Source organism: Heteronotia binoei, chromosome 7 (assembly GCF_032191835.1).
Source record: "Heteronotia binoei isolate CCM8104 ecotype False Entrance Well chromosome 7, APGP_CSIRO_Hbin_v1, whole genome shotgun sequence".
In the NCBI taxonomy this organism is placed as follows: domain Eukaryota; kingdom Metazoa; phylum Chordata; class Lepidosauria; order Squamata; family Gekkonidae; genus Heteronotia; species Heteronotia binoei.
The window spans coordinates 99,986,178-100,006,835 of NC_083229.1; the positions used below are offsets into that span (position 1 = coordinate 99,986,178).

General features: G+C 40.9%; 1 protein-coding gene and 1 long non-coding RNA gene across 4 annotated transcripts in view; one reads left to right on the top strand and one right to left on the bottom strand.

Moving 5' to 3' along the window:
- MBP (myelin basic protein) overlaps window positions 1-20,658 on the bottom strand; it is a 194,150-nt gene that overhangs the window by 25,674 nt on the left and 147,818 nt on the right. For all 3 annotated transcript variants that reach the window (XM_060244092.1, XM_060244091.1, XM_060244094.1), the window contains exon 4: window positions 16,278-16,705. In XM_060244092.1, the coding sequence (XP_060100075.1) occupies window positions 16,278-16,705 (428 nt within the window). The remainder of the gene's footprint in view (window positions 1-16,277; window positions 16,706-20,658) is intronic.
- Window positions 13,026-13,581, top strand: LOC132575363 (uncharacterized). The gene is made up of 3 exons (XR_009555672.1): window positions 13,026-13,169; window positions 13,226-13,268; window positions 13,491-13,581. It is a non-coding gene; the product is annotated as an uncharacterized LOC132575363 (long non-coding RNA).

The window sequence follows — 20,658 nt, forward strand, 5'->3', positions numbered from 1 at the left end:
CAACCATTTTGACACCCCACTCAGTATGCAGTTTCAGTAAAGTGAAATTGTGGGTGTGCCAGCAAACAGGAGGGTGTGTGTTTAAGGCCAGGAGAAGAGATAAGAGTGGGCCTTGGCCAGAAACACTTTGAGCCAACTGAGCCCAGAGATGCTGTGAATGCATCAGGGGCTCACCTCGGACTTGGCTGGTTCTTTTGCAGGATTGAATGGGAATGACGGGCCTTCTCCCACACCAGTGGAATAGCAAGATGTTGTTTCCTTATCTTTGCCCGGAGGTGACTCCAGAAGGCAAGTGAGCCTATCAAGAAGACTCTGTTTCTTACTATCATAATCCTACCTAGAAGGCAGCAGGGAACTGGCAGAAAAGAATATTGGCTTGTTCTTAAAAGGTGCATAGATTCATATGGAGAGAAGCTATCCTTTTAAGCACTTCAGAGTGCTTGAAATTTTAAGGGAGAGGTGCTTTACAATCAGAGTCATCCATCAAAATGAACCCATTTGACAGCTTGCTGTACATTTACAAAGCCACAGCCCCACAGGCTGCTTTTCAGGGGCATGTGTATAGAGATTTCAATAGCATTCGTACTTTGGCAAAGAGCACTCCACATTCAAGAAACTTCCCTTTATTCTTGTTTCAAAGAAAAGGGATGGAGCTACCCTGTAAATGATTAGCTAATGATTCCCCTGAGCAACAACTTATTGCTGGATAGATATTTTCAATTTTTTTTGCTTTAGGTTTCTGAGACTATTCATGGTCTAGTGTGGGGAAAACGTTCTGTTTTCACCAGCAGCAGTTCTTCAGAGACCTCAGTGGGTCACTCGTTAAAATTAAGCTTCCCAGCAGCTGTACTGCTTGCAGGGTCCTGCTGACTTTTATACACAGCATCTCTTTGCTGACTAGGAGTGTGGCTGCAACTGTGGAAAAGAGAGAACACAGCTAACCACTTGGCAGCAAGAGATTGTTCTCTGCACTGTTTCTGACCCACACACCCGTGGTTAAAATGCTTGTCCTCCTGTACTGTGGTAGCAAGCTTTACTGCTGTTTCTTTGCAAATGAGAAGAGGTTGTTTGTGCCTATTGACAGTTCAAAATATTTTGGAAAGCTCCTTTAGCTGAAAAGGACAAGTTAGAGCAGGTTCATCTCCCTTCTTGTAACTAGGCAACAGCAGCTGCCAAGGCAACAAGGCAAGCTCAGGTGGATGAAAGCCAGGAGATAAGAGAAGATGAGTGATGAGGTAACTCCAAACTCAAGAGCTGTTAAAACGTTGTTCATCAATTCGAATGAAGAAACTACCAGAGCATGAAAGAAAGCAGAACTGAACATTGTGAGTGGTTTATATCTTTTCTTTTACTCTTCATACCTTTCTTCCTTACTTACCAGCAAAAGCAAACTCATGGCACAAGCAAGGGTTTCCTAATCCTGCTGAACATTTCCTTATATTAAGATATATCCAGTTATATCAGGTTTTCTCTTTCTCATCCCCACTCTCCTGTTGACATCTTCCTGCTGCGTCTAGGGCCATTCTGTGATGTTGGGATACTATTCAAAGTTCTCAAGACAGCACACAGTAAATGAAATTGTACTACCTTTGCACACCTTGTCCCTTAAAGGGCTTGGTTTCATCCCTTACAATGACATCCTATGCAAATGATGCAAATCTAAGATGACTGTAAGCAATGAACTTAGACTGAGGGTAACTCTGGATGAGATTGTAGTGGGAGATGGAAGTCTAAAACAAAGTCTTTTCAGAATGCAGAACATCTGCAGCTGACTTCTAGTGCATTAGGAAGAACAAGCAGTACAACAGAGAATGTGAAGGTTTTTGGGAATAATTTTTAGGAAGACTAGATATAAAGAAAAAATATATATTGTGGGCATTTCAGGAACCTGATGCATGAGGATAATCAGTGATATAGTAGGGATACAGTGATTCCTGGATATAAATTAGATCAGAAATTTAGGGAGAGAAGGCTCAGAGGGGAGTGGCTCTATCTGTCAGAAAGCGAACACAGTCCGGTAAAATTGAGAATCAAAGAGAAATAGCTTCGCTTACAGAAACACTGTGGATGGAAATAGTGTGCTAAAAAACAAGCTTAACTCTGGGAGTTTGTTATCACCCTCCAGATCAAAGGTTAGAGGGTTATTTAAAAACCGTAAAAGAATTAATGAAAGCAGCTAGATGCCATAACTCTCATAATAGGTTATTTAAGAGCCAATTTTGTGTAGTGGCTAAGTGCATGGACTCTTATCTGGGAGAACTGGGATTGATTCCCCACTCCTCCACTTGCAGCTGCTGGAATGGCCTTGGGTTAGCCATAACTGTCATAGGAGTTATCCTTGAAAGAGCAGCTGCTGTAAGAGCTCTCTTAGTCTTACCTACCTCACAGGGTGTCTGTTGTGGAGTGGGGGGGGGGAGCTAAAGGAGATTGTGACTGTTCTGATACTCTGAGATTCAGAGTATATTTTGGGATATAAATCCAATATCTTCTTCATCTTCTTTTACCTACCCACACATTGATTGGGTCAATAGGTGTTCAGTTTCTAGATACATGACTGGGCCATGGTGCAGATGGTCACAGAACCTACCAGGGGGAGGCAATTCTGGATGGTCTGGGTGGGCCATTGGCATGATCCAACATGGTTTCTCTTATGTTCTTAAGCTTCCATGGGAGAGAGTAGAGATCTGACCCTGGGTCTTTTAGATCCTAGTATGACACTCTGACCACCATATTGGCATTCAACTTTCCCCTCCTTCCCTTACTCTGGAAGCTTCTTCCTGGGAAAAGTCTGGCCAAGTTGCAAAAATCATGTGGTCGCAAGTTGTTCAGGCGTTTTGTGTGGTGGTCGCTGCTAGGCCTGGCCAAGTCTCAGAAGTTGTGTAGAGGGCATGGCATAGATTTATTAAAAACTCACATAATGACATTTTTGAACAGCATTGATCCAATTGCACAGTAATGTATTTAATTTCTGTGCTGTTTACATTAACACTTCAGCAGGGGGTTAAGCCATCATTGTTTATTGCTGCTGTCCCTCATACTGAAAATCAGCTTGTTCAGTTTCCATGCAGGGGCTATTGGAAGCAGGATGGTGAAAGTGTTCATTTGGGTCAGCTCACTGTATACAACATAATATTTAAAAGATTCTTACACTCTGTTCTGGTTCCTAAATGGACAGCATTTAAACACCAGCATGGTCACCAACTAGTTACAGCTGAAGATTGTATACAGAGGAGGAAGCCCATTGTGAAGAATTAAAACCATTTTTACATTGGGCCAGCACCAATGGGACCTATTGATTTGGCACTGACTCTTAATATGGGGTCAAAGCAATAATTTGATCCTGGAATAGTTTTTTATTTTAAAAAATGTGGTAATTAACTGCAAAGCAGAATAGATAGATTCCCTTCACTGGGGAATGTGACATATTTTGGAAGCTAAGCAGAATCGGTACTTGTATGGAAGACCACCATGGAAGACTCTGCATAGAAAGGCAATGGCAAACCACCTCCACTTCTCACTTGCCTTAAAAGCTTCTTGCTGGAGTTTCCTTAAGTTGGTTGCAACATGAGAGCGTATACCTGCATATAAGAAAGGAGATTCTTATATCCAGCAGAAATATTTTGAATATTACCTTTGCAAAATCTACTTTATTATATTATCTTTCTCTAAAAACCAATGTCAGGTATTCTGAATCCCATTCTCTCATTACCAAAGGTTTATTTATTTATTTTATTTATTTTATTCGATTTATATCCCACCCTACCCCACCGAGGCGGGCTCAGGGTGGCTTGGTCAGGGACCTATAGACTGGATTACTGAAATGCAGTGCTATGTGGTGGTATGTTGTTCACAGAAAACTCACAGAAACTTCAATTGGTCTAAAATATGGCTGTCAATTTATTTTAACAGGTCAGCAATTATGAACATGTCACAGCAGCTTTCTTTCAACATTACTGCATTGCAGTTTCCCCCCAGACCAATTCAATGCTGTTTATGAAGTTTAAAATCCTGAATGTGTTGGGGGCGGTGTACCACAAGGTCTACCATCTCCAGTAGGAATCCATCCATGAACTCATGAGAAGAAAACACTCTGTTTTGTGCCCCACCATCTTCTGAGGTGTAGCAGGCCACATATGACAGGGCTTTCACAGTAGTGGGGGCAAAACTAGAATGGACTTACCAACTTGGCTTTCTCCTTTATTAAAATTTGAAGGCTGCTGAAAAGCCCCTCTTCCTTCAATTGTTTGATACATGTTGGTTTTGTTTTTATTTTTTTGTATTTTTATCTCTGTGTGCATTGGAGGTGTCTCCACCTGGAAGTCATGGTGACCTCTGGTGACTGACCCCTACTGGGGGCCTGGAGGATATTCAGAGAAGTGGCTGAATAAAGCCTGCCCCTGTCCTCCTAACTGCTGGTATTCCAAGGAGGTCTTCCATCGAACTACTTGCCAGAGTCAACCCTGCTTAGCTTTTGAGATCTGATGAGATCGGGATTGCCTGGGCTAGCCATGTCAGGGCCATGTTGCTTTTATTAAGGTTCTTATTTTGCTGCCCTCTGGTGCTGTTTATTGTAGTAAAAACATTAACAACATTTTTAATAATGTTGGTAATAAAAATTACTTATATATCAATGATTTTATTGGATGATGCCTATATTATTTTAAGTGAGGGCTTAACTCTCCCTAGGACTGTGGCCAATGGTTTTACCAGGTAGGAAACAGAGGAGGAAAGTCAGAAGCAAATAGTAGATTTTTTGTTGCATGTTGTCAGTCAAGGAGATGACAAACTAGTACTTCCGTTGTACTGCTATATTAGTATATTGACATTTGATACCACACTTTCCCAAAAGATAATTACCTATTATCTTCTTTCCTTCTAAAAGCTCTGCAGTAATTATTTTTTTCCTGCACCATAATTTCTGGGTTCCTGTTATTTCCTGCATTCACAATCAATGAAATTTAAAAACCTACTTCTGAAAACCATTAAAAAGTGAAACAAAAAAAAATAACCTTGAGGGTCAGCTAAATGTCCTGAAAAAAGGAACAGCTAGTTCATCAAACTTTCATACTGTAGTCTCTATTATAAATGCAAGCTAAAAAACCCTCCTAGATTATATAATTTTGTGATCAAAAGAACGTTTTAATATTATCCATTGGAGAACCATTTGGCAGGTAAGTGAGGCATGTTGGGCCACCTCTTCAGCCTTTTCATTAATGTGGTCTGTACCATTTCAGGGAGGTACGAGAGAAAAGGAGCTCATGCCTTACTGTGACTGGGTAGGAGATAGCTTTGTGTGTCAGGCATGAACTTATGAAAATAAAAAGGAACAAATACCCAACCAGAAAATAAAGACTAAGTTGATTAGATTGATTGGATTGGTTAGGTATCCCAAAAGGTTAAAGGAAGAGTGTGGGGGGGGAGAAGCAAAATTCTAAAATAGCTATATGAAAACAGACCAATGTCTTTAATAAATCAAAAGAACAAACCTCTAAATAAAAAGTCTGATGTGTGCCCTATAGGCACATGTCAAGCATGACCCCTCCCCCCACAAAATATCTGTAATTGCAACATCTACAAATTGTAAAAAATATGCAAGAATGTATATCATAACAGAGCCAAAATTGCGCAATGAAACAGTCAAATGTGTTTTAGCAATTAGGCTGCCTCATTGGTAACATAATACCAAGGAGAGGTTAATATTACCACAAACACAATATGTAGGTATCAGTATTTCTGATCAGATACAATTAATATCTCATCATTCACTCATTACCGCCTTATAACATATACGTAATTCACAATGGACATCAATAGCTCCTCATGGTAATCTCATCAGCAGTACAAAGGCCTTCCTGTATGCAAGCATACTACCATCCTCAGTGCAGACTTCTGACCTGAATTGAATGGGCTGCTCTTGTGTAGCAGAAATCAGTTTGTTCTTGCATTTTGAAGTGATCTGTACCAGGTTTACAACCTCATAGAAAGCAAGAATATATGGGGAAGGCAACAGTAGGGTGCTTTCAAGGCTTGCTTTCTGAAGGTATCTGGTTGACCTCTATGGGAACAACAAGGGTTAACTGACTTCTCTCTGACTTAACTTATTTTGCTACAAACACCAGGAAGGTAAGTGGCAGGGTTCCTAGTGGTTGATCCCTATTCTAGAATGATATCACTGGTATATGAAATTGGCTATGTATTTCTAATCTTTTTGTTTATTGGCCAGTGGTACCTACTACCTACCTTCTGGAGGATACCAGACCTTCTTGAATTAAAGTATATCGATCCTCTTTGTAATATCTTAATAGACGTAATCAAAGAGACTATAAGGCAATAAACATGCAAACAACCAATTAGTACAGACTTACATTTTGTGATGCTGTGGGATTTCTAGCCAGCAGGTGGTGCTTCCCATTTAAAATCTGAACCTTTTAGATGAAGTGTCCTGCCCCCCCCACACCTATCAACAATTCGCAGCTGCAACTAGAATATATCTATCAATGTGTGGATTGCACACAATCTTGTGTAACTGGAAGACAGTGCACCACTAGCTCCAAAGCAGACTTCATCAAAGGTTACATTTTATATATGACTCCATTTTGCAAAGTGAGAAAGCCCCCTTCTTGGTGTTCATCCACACGAGATGTGTGACGTGAGTCAGGTCAACAGGGGAGTCTGCTTTCCTGACTTGCAGTCACACAGACCATCAAAGAACTCACCTTGGAAAGCACTCCAGCATCCAATTTGATTTGGGAGCTCTGTGCAAGGGAAGGACAGCTTCTGCCTTCCTTCCAGTGCTGTGACTGTTCATATAGCGAGCAAGGCTCCTAACTCTGCAGTGGGGAGTAATAGGATGCAATCCTATATAAATAATATTAAATCACATGACACTTGCCAAGAGGGATAGGGATTGGTGATTTAACACTTTTGTAAGAGGGGAGTTTCTGAAAGAACAAGTGCATTATACAGGCCATAACAAAGATGTATCTTATGAGTTTTCTCTTCAAGTAAAGCACCAGCAGGACTGCGGAGGAAGACAACCTCAGTTCCCATAAACCATATGCATTCTTATTAAGTGAAGGCAGCAAGCAAGCTTGTACAATGAACTGTGTGTGTGTAAAACAGTCTACGGCTGGATGCCTGCATTCAGTTGTGTACATGTTTCTGATTGCTGGGTTGTGTGCATTCAGTTGTGGACATGTTTCTGATAGCTGGGTTGTGTGCATTCAGTTGTGTGCATGTTTCTGACTAAGAGGCTGTAGCTCAGTGGTACAGCATCTGCTTGGCATGCAGAAGGTCCCAGGTCCAATCCCCACTATCTCCAGATCTGGCTATAGGAGATTTGAAAGACCTCTGCCTCAGACCCTGGAGACCCACTGTCAGTTTGAGGGGACAATACTGACTTTGATGGACCAAGGGGCTGATTCAAAAGGCAGTTTCATGTGTTCACTTTAGAGACCAACAAGACTTTTGAGGTTAGAGCAATGTGCACAGCCTGATATACACACACATACATGCTATCAGGTTTGAGAACATGGAGTGCTGTTGGGATGAGTCAGGGATGGCACATCTCTGCCCCTGGTAAGAAGCCATCAGTAGTGCGAAGGCTGATGGATGCAGCTATCTCTTGGGTGGATGATACTAGTCTCATGCAATGGCACACATGCAGTGTGTGCCTGAGAACGAAAGGGGGAGGGTGTCTCTCTAGATCACAGCCAATGTATGTTGGCTATTGTGCTGTTTGAATCCTTCCTGTTTTATTAATGATGCTCAATTACTATTCAGTCATTGTACCATTTTACATTCTAAACCACTGCCTACCAGATAATTTTACTTTACTGTCATTGGTTCTTAAATCTGCACCATGTTGCATTCTGGGCTACTGCTTACCAGCTATATATGGCTCTGCTCAGCTATGTATTGCTTTGCTCACTGTGCTGGATTCCTCGTCTGATGAAGTGTGCTTAAGAGCACACGAAAGCTTAAGTTCTAAATAAAAATTGGTTGGTCTTAAAGGTGCAGCTTGACTCCTGCTTTGCTCAAACTCATGTTTCCCTCATGGACTGACAAACTCTTGTAACAGTATGGTATTGAGATGTTGCTGTGACAGCTTCAGACAAAAGCCAAGCAAGGGGGTTGGTATTTATGATAACATCACACCTGGCTGTTTGAACTGTAAATGAGGTGAGGTCAGATAATGGGCTAATCATTCACTTCACACTTGCTTGCCATGCTGAAACATCCCCAGGAAGCTACCATTTTCCTATTAAGGTGTTAATAAGTGCTACAAGTCCATTGTTCAAAGTTTAACTTTGCGATGAGCTGACTGGATGCTCTTAATACAACATACTGCTATCTCAAAGCCTCCGCTTCTAACTCCCAAATGGAAGGTTATTTTAGAGGAGTGTTCTAAAGATTATGTAGACAGGTTCCATTCCATCACTTTCTCTGGAACTGCAGGAGTGGAAAATGTTTTTCTAAAGCCAAAATTCTATCTGGGAGCTATTTGGCAGGACTTCCACCCTAGTTTTTGGAGGTGAGAGGGCCCCCAGTAACCATCCATCTAGGGACAGAGGCAGAGAGATTGGGACTGATCAAACACGAACTATGGCTTACTCAGCTTTCAAGATCTGATGAGACTGGGTTAGCCTGGGCTACCCATGGCAGGGCTTTCAAGAAATGCTTTCATTTTAACAAGTCGAAGTGGCATTAGCACTAGCTTCCAATCAAATATTTTGATGTAGCTCTTTGAAGACAGTGGGAAAAAATGGCACATATTCAGATATTTGTATAACTTCACACATTTGTAGTATGGGTCACTGTTCACTTGAATCTTGAAAATGCCATGCTAAGGTTTAGACAGCCACATTTAATTCTGTCTCTGTCAGCTGAAGAACATTAAAGTTGACCTTAGAATCATAACAAAGCTTCAGTCTGTAAGTGACATTCAGCCTAGTACAGAGGAAAAGTCAATGTCATGTAGTTTAATAATTAACAAGTTATGCTTCCTGTTACTTACTTACAGTGCAATCCTAAACAGAATTACTCCAGTCTAAACCCATTGAAATCAGTTGGATTAGACTGGAGTAACATTTTTTAGGATTACACTGTCAGTTACCTTTCATTTCACTAATATATGCATTGACACAGCTGTCATTCTCACAATGGAAATCAAAACATTTCTCTATACTGTACACTTAGTTTCACAATACTTAGGATGTTGTAATGTTTTATATCAATCCAAGAAAGATAAACAACTGTAGATGAATTTCTGCATATTGGATAATGACATAATGGTTGTTTTGTAATAAATAGGACAACACTTGCTTGTTTTCTGTTCCATATGGAATCCAGAAAGCTAGACATAGACAATAGAGAATGATACTCTATTATGAACTGAATTCAACCCGAATATAGTGGGTTGGATCATGTGGAAGAGCTCTACTTACACAAGGTAGAGGGGGAATGATTTTTGCTGATCCCTGCTCTGGCATGACAGCCCTCCAACTCCCTCCCTGTGCTGCTCATGGGGGTCCCCCCTCAGGAGCAACATTTCTGGGGGTATTTCAGGCTGCAGTGGGAGGGAGGATGCAAGGAAGTTGTGCATCCATGCACAGAATACAGGTAAGACGCAACCCAGTGTCTTCCACAATGCATCCCTGCATCTACTTTCCAGGTAACAGTTTCCTGACACACTTTTCCCCTTCATGTTATAGGACAGATATAATTGTCTGGTGAGTTCAAATACCAATGTGCAACTCAAAAAGAATTATTGCAAAATATACAGAATGTTCATAGAAATTTGCTTTTCCCTCCCAACAAGAATCTCCCAAAGAATGACTTGAGGACATCAATACACTATTTCACATCTTTACATTTCCACTTAATAGATCAAATCTAGCATTTTGACAGCATGTCAGAGATGTAAATACAAATTTCACTTTCTGACTTCAGTTGAAAGGTAATCTCTAGATCAGAGAAGCAATTAAAAAAAATCTGAACTTCATCACCCTAAAACTTTATTCCAACAAAGGACACCTAACACATTGTTAGACTGAGTCCAATGGTTAAGACAGAACAAACATTGGTTTGTACTTATGAGACTATCAATTTTTCAGTTAAGTTGATCTTGTCAGCTGTAATCCCATTATAACTAGTGAACTACTGTAGACTGGACATGTCGGTTTGTATATGGAGGGGACCGTTGGCTATTCTAAATAATATAACTGCTGTTTGTCTTCCAAAACTTCGATCATTTACTATGGTAAACTACTTCTTACCTAAATTCTAGAAGACCAAAGCCACCCGGAAATAGTTTGCCCACTCCTGACTTGCTTGTATTAAAACTGCACTTAAATTATATGGGTTGGATCTGAAAATGCTGTTCTGTGGCTGTTAACAGCCCTTTGATGATGCTTACATTAATGTGGCATCACTTCTGTAGGCAGTGGAGAATCTTGCAGGTTGTCCCTTTCCATTGCAGACATCCCGTGCTGTTCATGAGGGTCTGCTGACTCCCAGAAGCAGAATTTTGGGAGCTCTACTGGTGACCTGTTCAGAAAGCTTTATTCTGCTTATAGTATGTTACCCCTTGGTTATTCTCATGATCAGCTTCCCCTTGTAGTTACTTCCTTAGATCACAGTAGCATTCTCAGATTTTCACCATCACTCTTAAACCCTCACATAGTGTGATAAAGCACTCTAGTGTGTCCTTATCAGCAAAGAACTATATACAATAATGTTACATTCAGGTTAGGATGTTAACAATATATTAAACTGAAAATAATTAGTACACCTGTTGGCAGTGAGAAAGTTATTTAATAAATGCATATCAGTGCTCAAGCATGGACAAAGGATAAACACTGAAACAAAATCATATCACATTACAGAATGTAGAAACTTAGTACCATAAGTATATATTTATATTTTTACAATGCTACAATTTATACATCAGTTATAAAAAAAACACACACACAACCCAGTAGATATGACAGATTTTTTTCCCAGAGATGACAAAATATTTGAAAGGAGAAAAAGTCACAGTAAAATTCTTCCTGTGCATTGTTCAGACATTTTTCATTAATATTAAGAGTAACAGAAGAAGACAGCTTTTTTGATCCATTTTAATATGCCTGCTCAATTCCTTTCTGAGCCAATCATTTTTAAAATGTGCTTTAGCCATTCTGTAGAATAATCCTCTATTTCAACCAGCTTGAAAAAAGCCAGAGACACATTTCCTATTGTTTCTTTATATATATATCGTATAACATTTTAAAAGCACAAAAGTTCCCAAGTTATTTGCCACAGGAAGCCAGAATATTTCCAGTAACTTTACAAAAATGGGTGAACCCCAACAAGGAATGGAAAGAAGTTGAAATGGCATTGCTTCTCAAGACGCTGGCATTTCTGTAAAATCTGGCCCTGCACAGGACCACAATGAATGTATGGCCTCATTGATCCTGACGGGGATGCTCTGTTCTTGAAAGTCTTACAGGGCAGATGCTGCCTACTACTCAGCACCTCTCTACTCCCTTGTTGGCAATTCCTGTTTTTAAAGTATTGTAACTGCCACTGGTAAAGGCCTTCTTACTACCACTTCTGTTCTTGCTTTATATCTCATGAAAATCTGCCTCTTTGAGATGTCTCAAATAAATACATCCTATAGAAGGGATGCACCAACCATGGTGCCATTTCAACATCCCAAATCACAATGCAAGACCAGCACTGCAGAGACATCACTCTGGCAGCTATGTAGCAGGGAAATGCTCAGGACCATCATGCAAGTTAGCAGGAGGTTTAAATGTGCTATGGGTTACTTCTCATTAATATCTAGAAAGGCCAGTCCTTATATAAAGACATAAATATGTGATACAACTTGGAAATGTAATTACATTTTCTCCCTTAAAGAAGAAACGTAGTCCAATTACACTGACAGTTCAAAGCAATTTGGTAGTACCTTGGCATATTATCACAATATATATCAGTTGCATCACATATATTAAAAAGAGGTCAGATTCTCCAGACTACACACTTAAATGGACGGTAGTAAATTAAGTTTTCTGCTGGAACACATTAATTTCCTATTCCATGTTAAACTTCACAATAAAAAAACAACAACAACAACAACCCTGTAACACTTGGAGTTAGGTTTATATATCTTAAACAGATATGTGTATATATGTATATTGGCACATTGTTAATTCAATGTTTGAGTAATCAAAAGCAGCAATAGGTTTGTTGCAGTTAAGAAGGTACTTTTGAGTGGTAGCTTCCAAAATTTTATATAACAGGAAGGGGCCAGCCATGAAGACCCTTGGAGGCAGTGAGAAGCAATGACTTGATTGTTACCAACTTTCTCACTTATCTTGAAATATACATTCTGATTTTTTGCAATATGCCTGTTAGAAAGCAGAGCATCCCTTGGAGAGTGTCTGTTCTGTCTGGCAGTTATTTGAAATCTGATAAAAGATAATTACACTAACTGTGTGACATCACTGTACTGTCCTTGAGAGTTTATTCTTTGATGCTGGTTTGTACCGAGACAGGTACGAGAAGGAAGACTTACTGAAGACAGCCAAAATATGGCACTTGGTTTATTTAGAAAGAATCATTGCCTTATAAAACTCTGAAATTTCAAACCTTCTTGCCCTGTTCATGAACAACTTTCTGCATATGTTCTGCAGATAACATGCAAGTTCATACCTCATTATGGAAATACAGGTGATATGTTTTCTGCTGCAAAGGACAGACAAAATCTCCGTCTATTTTACTTGTATGTTTTATTCTTTTTCTCCTACCACTAGCAAATACCATGGCAAGAGAAAAACCTGCCTCCTGCAGGGATGAGGAGGAGAAGGCAAGAACAAAATAAACATTCATCCGGCTTCCCTTCTTCCTCCTCTCTTTAAACAAAGGAGATTGTTATGCATACATGTATTTTCAGCCACAGATGTTAATAAGAAGAGAAGAATATGCCTCCACAAGGAATTTTCTATGCACTCTGACTGAAGGTCAACTTTTAGTCTGGACAAAGGGGCATTTGTTTTGCCTGCATTCCAGCACTTGGTGTGGGTAGATCAGATATATGATTTAGCTTGGGAGTAGCTGGGAGAGAAGATAGGAAGGTTGTACAGATCATCATCCCAGTTCCTGTTACATAATTAGTTGCAGCTGTTCTTAAATCTTCGTTCGCGAAGCCAAGCCGAGAGAGAGAGAGAGAGAGAGAGAGGTTGGAGACTGTACCAGCTGATGCCAGGAAGTATCTCCAACAGGTTGAACATATGAACATATGAAGCTGCCTTATACTGAATCAGACCCTTGGTCCATCAAAGTCAGTATTGTCTTCTCAGACTGGCAGCGGCTCTCCAGGGTCTCAAGCTGAGGTTTTCCACACCTATTTTCCTGGACCCTTTTTTGGAGATGCCAGGGATTGAACCTGGGACCTTCTGCTTCCCAAGCAGATGCTTTACCACTGAGCCACTGTCCCTCCCCAGGTTTGGAAGAAGCCACCTGCATTATCTGGTCCATCACCATTTTACCATATTTTTCCATGCCATCAGCTATTTTATTGATACTGAAGTTCTGTAACATTATGGGTTGTATCCTACCAGATTTTTCTGCTGTGACATGGGAGAGAAAAGGACTTTTCTGGCCATTGAAAGCCTACACTGGAGATGATGGAATAGAAGCTACATTAGGAGGGAAATCAGATGAGAATGTGCAGAAAAGCTGGTAGAATCCAACTCAGTATGTTTACAATGTTTGTCTGCTGCATATCCAATCCCATTCAGACAAAGGCGATGATGCTTGGCTGTACACCATGTACCCAAAGGTTATATTTTTGTTCAATTTGTCTTTTTTCTAGTTATTTTCCAGATGCTTTTGAAGTACAGTATTTTGATTTTAACATTCCACAATTCTAATAACCAGCAACTATTTTTTCACTTTAAACACAATGAGAAAAATGGTGCCCAACATTTCTTTGACATAATCGTGAACTGACAACAGCTGTTTTTGAATTCACACTGTTTCAAGAAAACTGCACACCAGCAACCGCTTTATGCCTTCCTGAAAAACACACATGCACACTTGGTAGTAAATGGTTATGGCACTTGATGAATAAACTTCCAGCATTGACAGTCTCCTGGAATTTATTCCTAGGATAGTATTATTTGAGAACAATAGTGTTGCACCATGGAACGGAGCAGCTCTTGCCTCTGACTTTGGCCAAGGTATTTATGAGGCAGCATTTAAAAACAGTTGTCCTGCTGCCGCTAAGCATAAGGAATTTTTATTAACAACTTTTAAAATTTGATCTTTATGCACTGTTTTCAAAGTTATGGAGATTTAAATGTAGCAACTAGAGTAGAGTAAAAGCCAGTGTATGGTGTTATGAATCAACACTACAAAAAATATTTCATACGACATGGCATCTATACAAGAACGGTCCTTATACAGTACACAGATTTCACAATGATCAATATATCTAGAGATATCCACAATCTGACCAAGACTTAATTCACCACCACTAAGCAACTGAAAGGAATACTTTTGAGTTGTCTATATGCGTAAAAAGAGTACCTGACTGAGCACTGCACTGAGGTGCAGATTTAATCACAATGATCATATTGTTTCCTTGGGGTATGAGAAATAATGTCTTTAGACAGGCATTCTACACTTGTCAGTTCTGTGACTTCTCAACATTTGGACTGTGTTTCAGCTAGCCAGACAGCATGTTAGGATGCTTACTGTTTCAGAGCCTGAATCCAAACAGAGGGTTTCTGCATTGTCGCCAATTATTCTTGAAGACACTTGGCTGCTGTGGCAAATATCACTTGTCCTATACACCTGAGAGACTTGCCCTATACTGGAAAGCAATGCAGATTGACACCCTATCTCTAAGGGAGGGTGCAGAATTCCTCTGGTAACCAACTTGCAGCCTGACATGAGCTGCAGCAGTAAACGCGAGCACTTCACAAGGATGCTATGCCTCATAGTCTCTGATCACAATTAAAGAATGTAAAGGTTACCTGCTTTGGGATGTCTTACAGTCTGATTAAATGCTTCTCAAACCAAAGCAGATCTGGTCCCCCCCCAGACAATAAGAAACCCATAATTAGGGGGTAAGTGCCTGAGCGCATCAGAAGACATTTCACTATGGGGAGAGATTGTCAAATGCTAGAACATCATCCCTCTGACAGGTGTGATCTTTGCTTAATGGTGAAGAGAAGAAGCAAGAGTGCTGTCAGCACTTGCCAAAAATGGTTTTTCTTCCTCACAGCAAAGTTTTTAAAACATCAAAAGTGTTTGCCAGATCAAAAAGGTACAAATAAAATACAAAATGTTAACAGCCAGGAGCCAAATAATTTTAGAAAACATTAATATGATACATAACATTAAAGAAGAAAACTGCAGTCAAAGAAACAGATGTTTTTCTAGGAACATCAGTATCTTCATCATGCTTTTTCTCCACTTTTCATCTGAACAAGACAACATATTGTTTTTTATATACCGGAACTACTTTTTGCTACAGACACCCCAAAGATCTCTGAAAAGCAGTGTCTTATTATTAAACTTCAAAATGTTTAGCAATCAAAAAGTACAGTTTCATACATGTAATACAAAAGCTGTTCCAATTTTGTCACCCTATTCCCAATTTCACTAGTTTTGATTTTCTCATTGGAGAGAAAAAAAGGACTAGATTTTACAAAGTCCCCTCATTAGTCCCAAAGCCATATACAGCTTGATGACACGAAACACCAACAAGCAAGCACAGAAATAAACACAAGACGACAAAAGTCAGTTTCCATAAAGCTATCACAGAGTTGCCATACACAATTGTCTTTCTTAGGGCTCTTCTCCAAACAGATTTTAAGAAACATCACAGGGACAATATCACCAATGGCAAAAAAATTTCAAAAGAAAACAAACTTTTCCCAACGTGACTACTGTGATACTTAAAAACTATGGTTACAACAGATAATTCCTAGGCAGTTTTGCCATAGCCAGACTTAACTTTCCAGATGGAAGATTAGGGGCAATTAAAAGTTCTAGTCAATTTTGCGGGGGGAGTTTTTGTAAGAATGTTTTTTTTGTGCAATTAATTTTTTAAAAAGGTTAGCAGAAAGCTTATCAACATTTTAAAAACAATTTCATCCTGATGACTAAGTCAATTCTTGCTCTATGGAGGTTATTCAGTTTGCTTGATTTTTCTCCCACCCTTTCTTTTACAATTCTTGACTGCAATGTTGCTATTCTGTTCTCCTTTCCTCTGAGCTCACCTTGCCCCTCCTGGGGACATGTTTGTCACCTCCAAAGAATCTGCCCAGTGAGTCAAGTAGACCTGGTTCCCTGTATCTTCTTGGGGATCCATGTCTAGCATGGTCTATGGTGCTTGCAGTTGCAAGTTTGGATCCATGCCGGAAAGAGGAGCGTTTCTGTGAAGCCATCAAATCCGAATTCTCAGAAGCTGCTGCACTGTCTTCCTGAATGGTCTGTAGCTCATCTGATTCAGAGGGCCGATCTTTGAAGGTGTTGTCCTCCCTCCCTGGGGCATCTCGGGAAAAGAGGCGGACCAAATGGGGGCGACCAGTCGTGTCAGCTGGGTTGGTCTCCTTCCAGGCATTCTTTGAGTCTGCTGTGTCCTTGGAGTCTGTCACCGCTGTGCGCTTAGTGGAGGTCCCATTGTTCTGGTTCACATCTGCCTCTCCTGCAAACAACAAAGATGAGATATGAATACAGGCCTGTGAAAAACAGAACACTAGAACAATGCTGCTTTCTTCCTCCTCGCCTTGAGTTAGTTGTTACATACAAAGTCCCTAGATTATGTACAGTTGCAGCACAGTTGCCTTCTACCAGCCCTGGTACATTTTACCAGAATGAATATAACTTAAAGGAGGAGATGCTGGGCTGTTTTTGGCTGAAAACGCTATTGGAAATATAGGTAATGTTCTTTAGGTACTAACAATGTGAAGCTATAATTCATAATCTATAATTTAGACTCAGCAAGCATTTAACTGAAAACAAACTGTATTAAGTTTTAGGACAAGGCAATTTTGCAGAACGTCTAGTATGATTATTCCTTTCACTAACCTCTTTTTCTTGCTGTTTCTGTGACAGCAGATGGTGATGACTGAGAGTGTATCTCCTATTCATATGGGCTCTTTAACACACTTCAGCTTCTGAAGGTAAACATATTTTTTAAAGGTTTCACATACCTTAGGGATAAAATGCTGTGCTCCCACAGTTAATGAAGCTTGTATCTAGGTTTTCCAAACCCAGTTTTGATTGGGATTTTTTTTCCGTTACACTTTATCCTTCAGGTGTGGGAAGCCTAAACAAAACCTGTTTGCCTTGAGAACCCAAAGTGTTTTAGAACAGCCCACATGAAAGTGACCAGTTACATGGGTAAGGTCCATTCTGGTTTGATTCTGACTCATTCTAGTGACCCAAAAAACCTTTAAAAAATTATCTGCTGTGCCTTAAAAACACTGCAGGACTTGCCAAGGTGCTTGTAAGTCTTCCTGAGCTTAACAATTTATTGTCAGTGCTTATTGCTGAGTTGAAGAATCCCATTCCCCAGCATTTCTATCCCAACGTTATAGTCTCCTAATGAACATGCAGTTTTATTTGCTGGATGGCGCAAAACACAGTCAGGAACCAGATATACTTGTATGTATGAGGAGGCTTTTGACTGAAACCTGCATTTGAAGGGAGTTAGAACACACACACACACACACACACATACAGCAATGTCTCCTCATGCCCTTCAATAGTCCATGACTGGGTCTGTCAGCAGGGCCACTACAGGAGATCCCCCCTCTGCCCAGACTGTGGCAGCACCAATCACCTCCATGGCCCAGACCTTGGCATGTAACCAGATTGACTTACTAAGGTGGGAGATGAGAGAGGAGGTGAAGCCAGCAGCATGAACAGCAGCAAGGGATGAGAGGCTGATGGAGGAAGCACAGCAAGTGCTGCAGCTGGACATGGGAAAAAGAGGCCAGCAGAACACCCCCAATGGTCCAGGCCAGCATCTGAAGGCTCTGGGATGCTGGAGCAGGAAGGCAGCCAACCAAGATGAGACTGCCCACAGCAACTTCCTGGGGGTGGAGCCTCAGGTAGCCCAGGAGATGTGGAGAGGTCTGCTATGCTACCTGGACCCTTGCAGAGGCAGGGATGGTGCACTTCCACCCATTTCAGCTGGGATGTAGCTCGGCCCAGGAGGGGAACACCCTACATGGATGGATAGTGGGAAGGAGGGCAGGACTCCACAATATGCAGAGGTGAGCCCGGGCCAATGGAGATGACCTGGCCCTAACACACAGGGGTTAGCTTCCCTTGGAGGGAGTGGGGCAGGCCCACAGATGGAGGGAGGCATAAAAGGAGACTTCAGCGGAGAGGCTAGGAAGGAAAAAGTGAGCTAGAACCCAAGGCTGTGGCAAGGGTCAACCCAGCTGGGAGGAGGAGGACCTGGGTGAGCAAATTTTTCCTGGAAGAAAAATTTAGCCTGCTAGGCAGGAGATGTAAGGCCAGCACCTCCAAGGTAGCCTTCTCAGAAGTGCTACCTGTTCCACATGCAGGGCTGGAGAGAAAGGCACAAATTAGAAGTCTCAATGTGTGGATGAGACGATGGTGTAGGGAGGAAGGGTTTATGTTTGTTAGGCACTGGGATGCTTTTTGGAACAAGCAGGAGCTGTACAAAACAGACAGTCTCCACTTGTCCCCAGGTGGAGCCAAGCTGCTGGCACCTAAAATCAAAAAGGTGGCAGAGCAGTTTTTAAACTAAATCTTGGGGGAAAGCCAATAGGAGATGAAATGTCTATGGTTCGGGAGGACTCATCTCAAAGAGATGAAGGGTTAGCTGTTACTTTTCTACCAGGTAATGGATCAGCGTTGTCCACTGAGATGGTGACAAACAGTATGGAGTGTCTGCCAAAGTCTTGAGGCAGCAGGAGGAAGGTTGCGGGCCTAACTTGTCTGGGAAATTATAGATGTTTGTATACAAATGCTAGAAGTGTTCGAAGTAAAATTGGTGAGTTGGAATGTTTAGTGCTGGGGGAAAACATAGACATTGTGGGAATTTTAGAAACTTGGTGGAATGAGGAGAATCAGTGGGAGACGGTGATTCCTGGATATATATCGGAAGGACAGGGGGGGAAGGGTTGGAGGTGGGGTGGCTCTGTATGTCAGAGAGGGTATACAGTCCAGTAAGACTGAGGTCAGAGAATTAGATTTCCTTCTAGAAATGCTTTGGGTCAAAATAGAGGGCCCAAAAGGAAATTTAACTATGGGAGTTTGTTATCGCCCACCAAATCATAAGATAGAGGATGATTATAATATGATGGAAGGATTAAAGATAGTGGTTAAACGTAAAAACTATGTCGTAATAGGTGATTTTAACCACCCACAGATTGATTGGGTCAATATGTGTTCAGGTCGAGAGAAAGAGATTGAGTTTCTAGATGCTCTCAATGACTGTGCTATGGAGCAGATGGTCACAGAACCTACCAGGAGTGGGGCAATCCTGGATTTGGTCCTAAGTAATGCCCAAGACTTGGTGAGAGATGTAAAAGTGATCGTACCGCTTGGGAGCAATTACCATAACGTTACTGATTTCACCATTTGTATAAATAGGGAGTTGCCCAAAAGACCAGTACAACCATGTTTAACTTTAAAAGGGGTAAATTCTCTGAGATGAGGAGGCATGTGAAGAAGAAACTGAAAGGAAAGGTAAATACAGTCGAAACCCTTGGGGAAGCTTGGAGGCGATTTAAAACTACAATTCTAGGAGCTCAGATAAAATATACACCACAAGTTAGGAAAGGCACAAACAGGTATAAGAAAAGGCCTGCATTGTTAACAGACAAAGTAATGGAAGCTGTAAAAGGTAAGAAGGACTCCTTTAAGCAGTGGAAAGCTAGTCGAAGTGAGATTAATAAAAAGGAACACAGGCTGTGGCAAATCAAATGCAAGATTGTGATTATGCAGGCAAAAGGGGACTATGAGGAACATATTGCAAAAAACATAAAGACCAACAATAAAAATTTCTTCAAATATATTAGAAGCAGGAAACCAGCCAGGGAGGCAGTGGGGCCCTTGGATGACCAAGGGGTAAAAGGATTACTGAAGGAGGATAGGGAAATGGCTGAGAAGCTAAATGCATTTTTTTGCCTCAGTCTTCACTGTGGAAGATGAGAAGTGTTTGCCCACTCCAAAACAGCTAAGTTTGGAAGGGGTGTTGAAAGATTTGAGTCAAATTGAGGTGACAAGAGAGGAGATCCTACAACTGATTGACAAATTAAAAACTAATAAGTCACCAGGTCCGGATAGCATACATCCAAGAGTTCTGAAAGAACTCAAAGTTGAACTTGTGGATCTCCTGACAAAAATATGTAATCTTTCATTGAAATCTGCCTCCATTCCTGAGTACTGGAAGGTAGCAAATGTCACTCCCATCTTTAAAAAGGGTTCCAGAGGAGATCTGGGAAATTACAGGCCAGTCAATCTGACTTCAATACTGGGAAAGTTGGTAGAAAACATTATCAAGGACAGAATGACTGGCACATTGATGAACACAGTTTATTGAGGAATACTCAGCATGGGTTCTGTAAGGGAAGATCTTGCCTCACTAACCTGTTACAGTTCTTTGAGGGGGTGAAC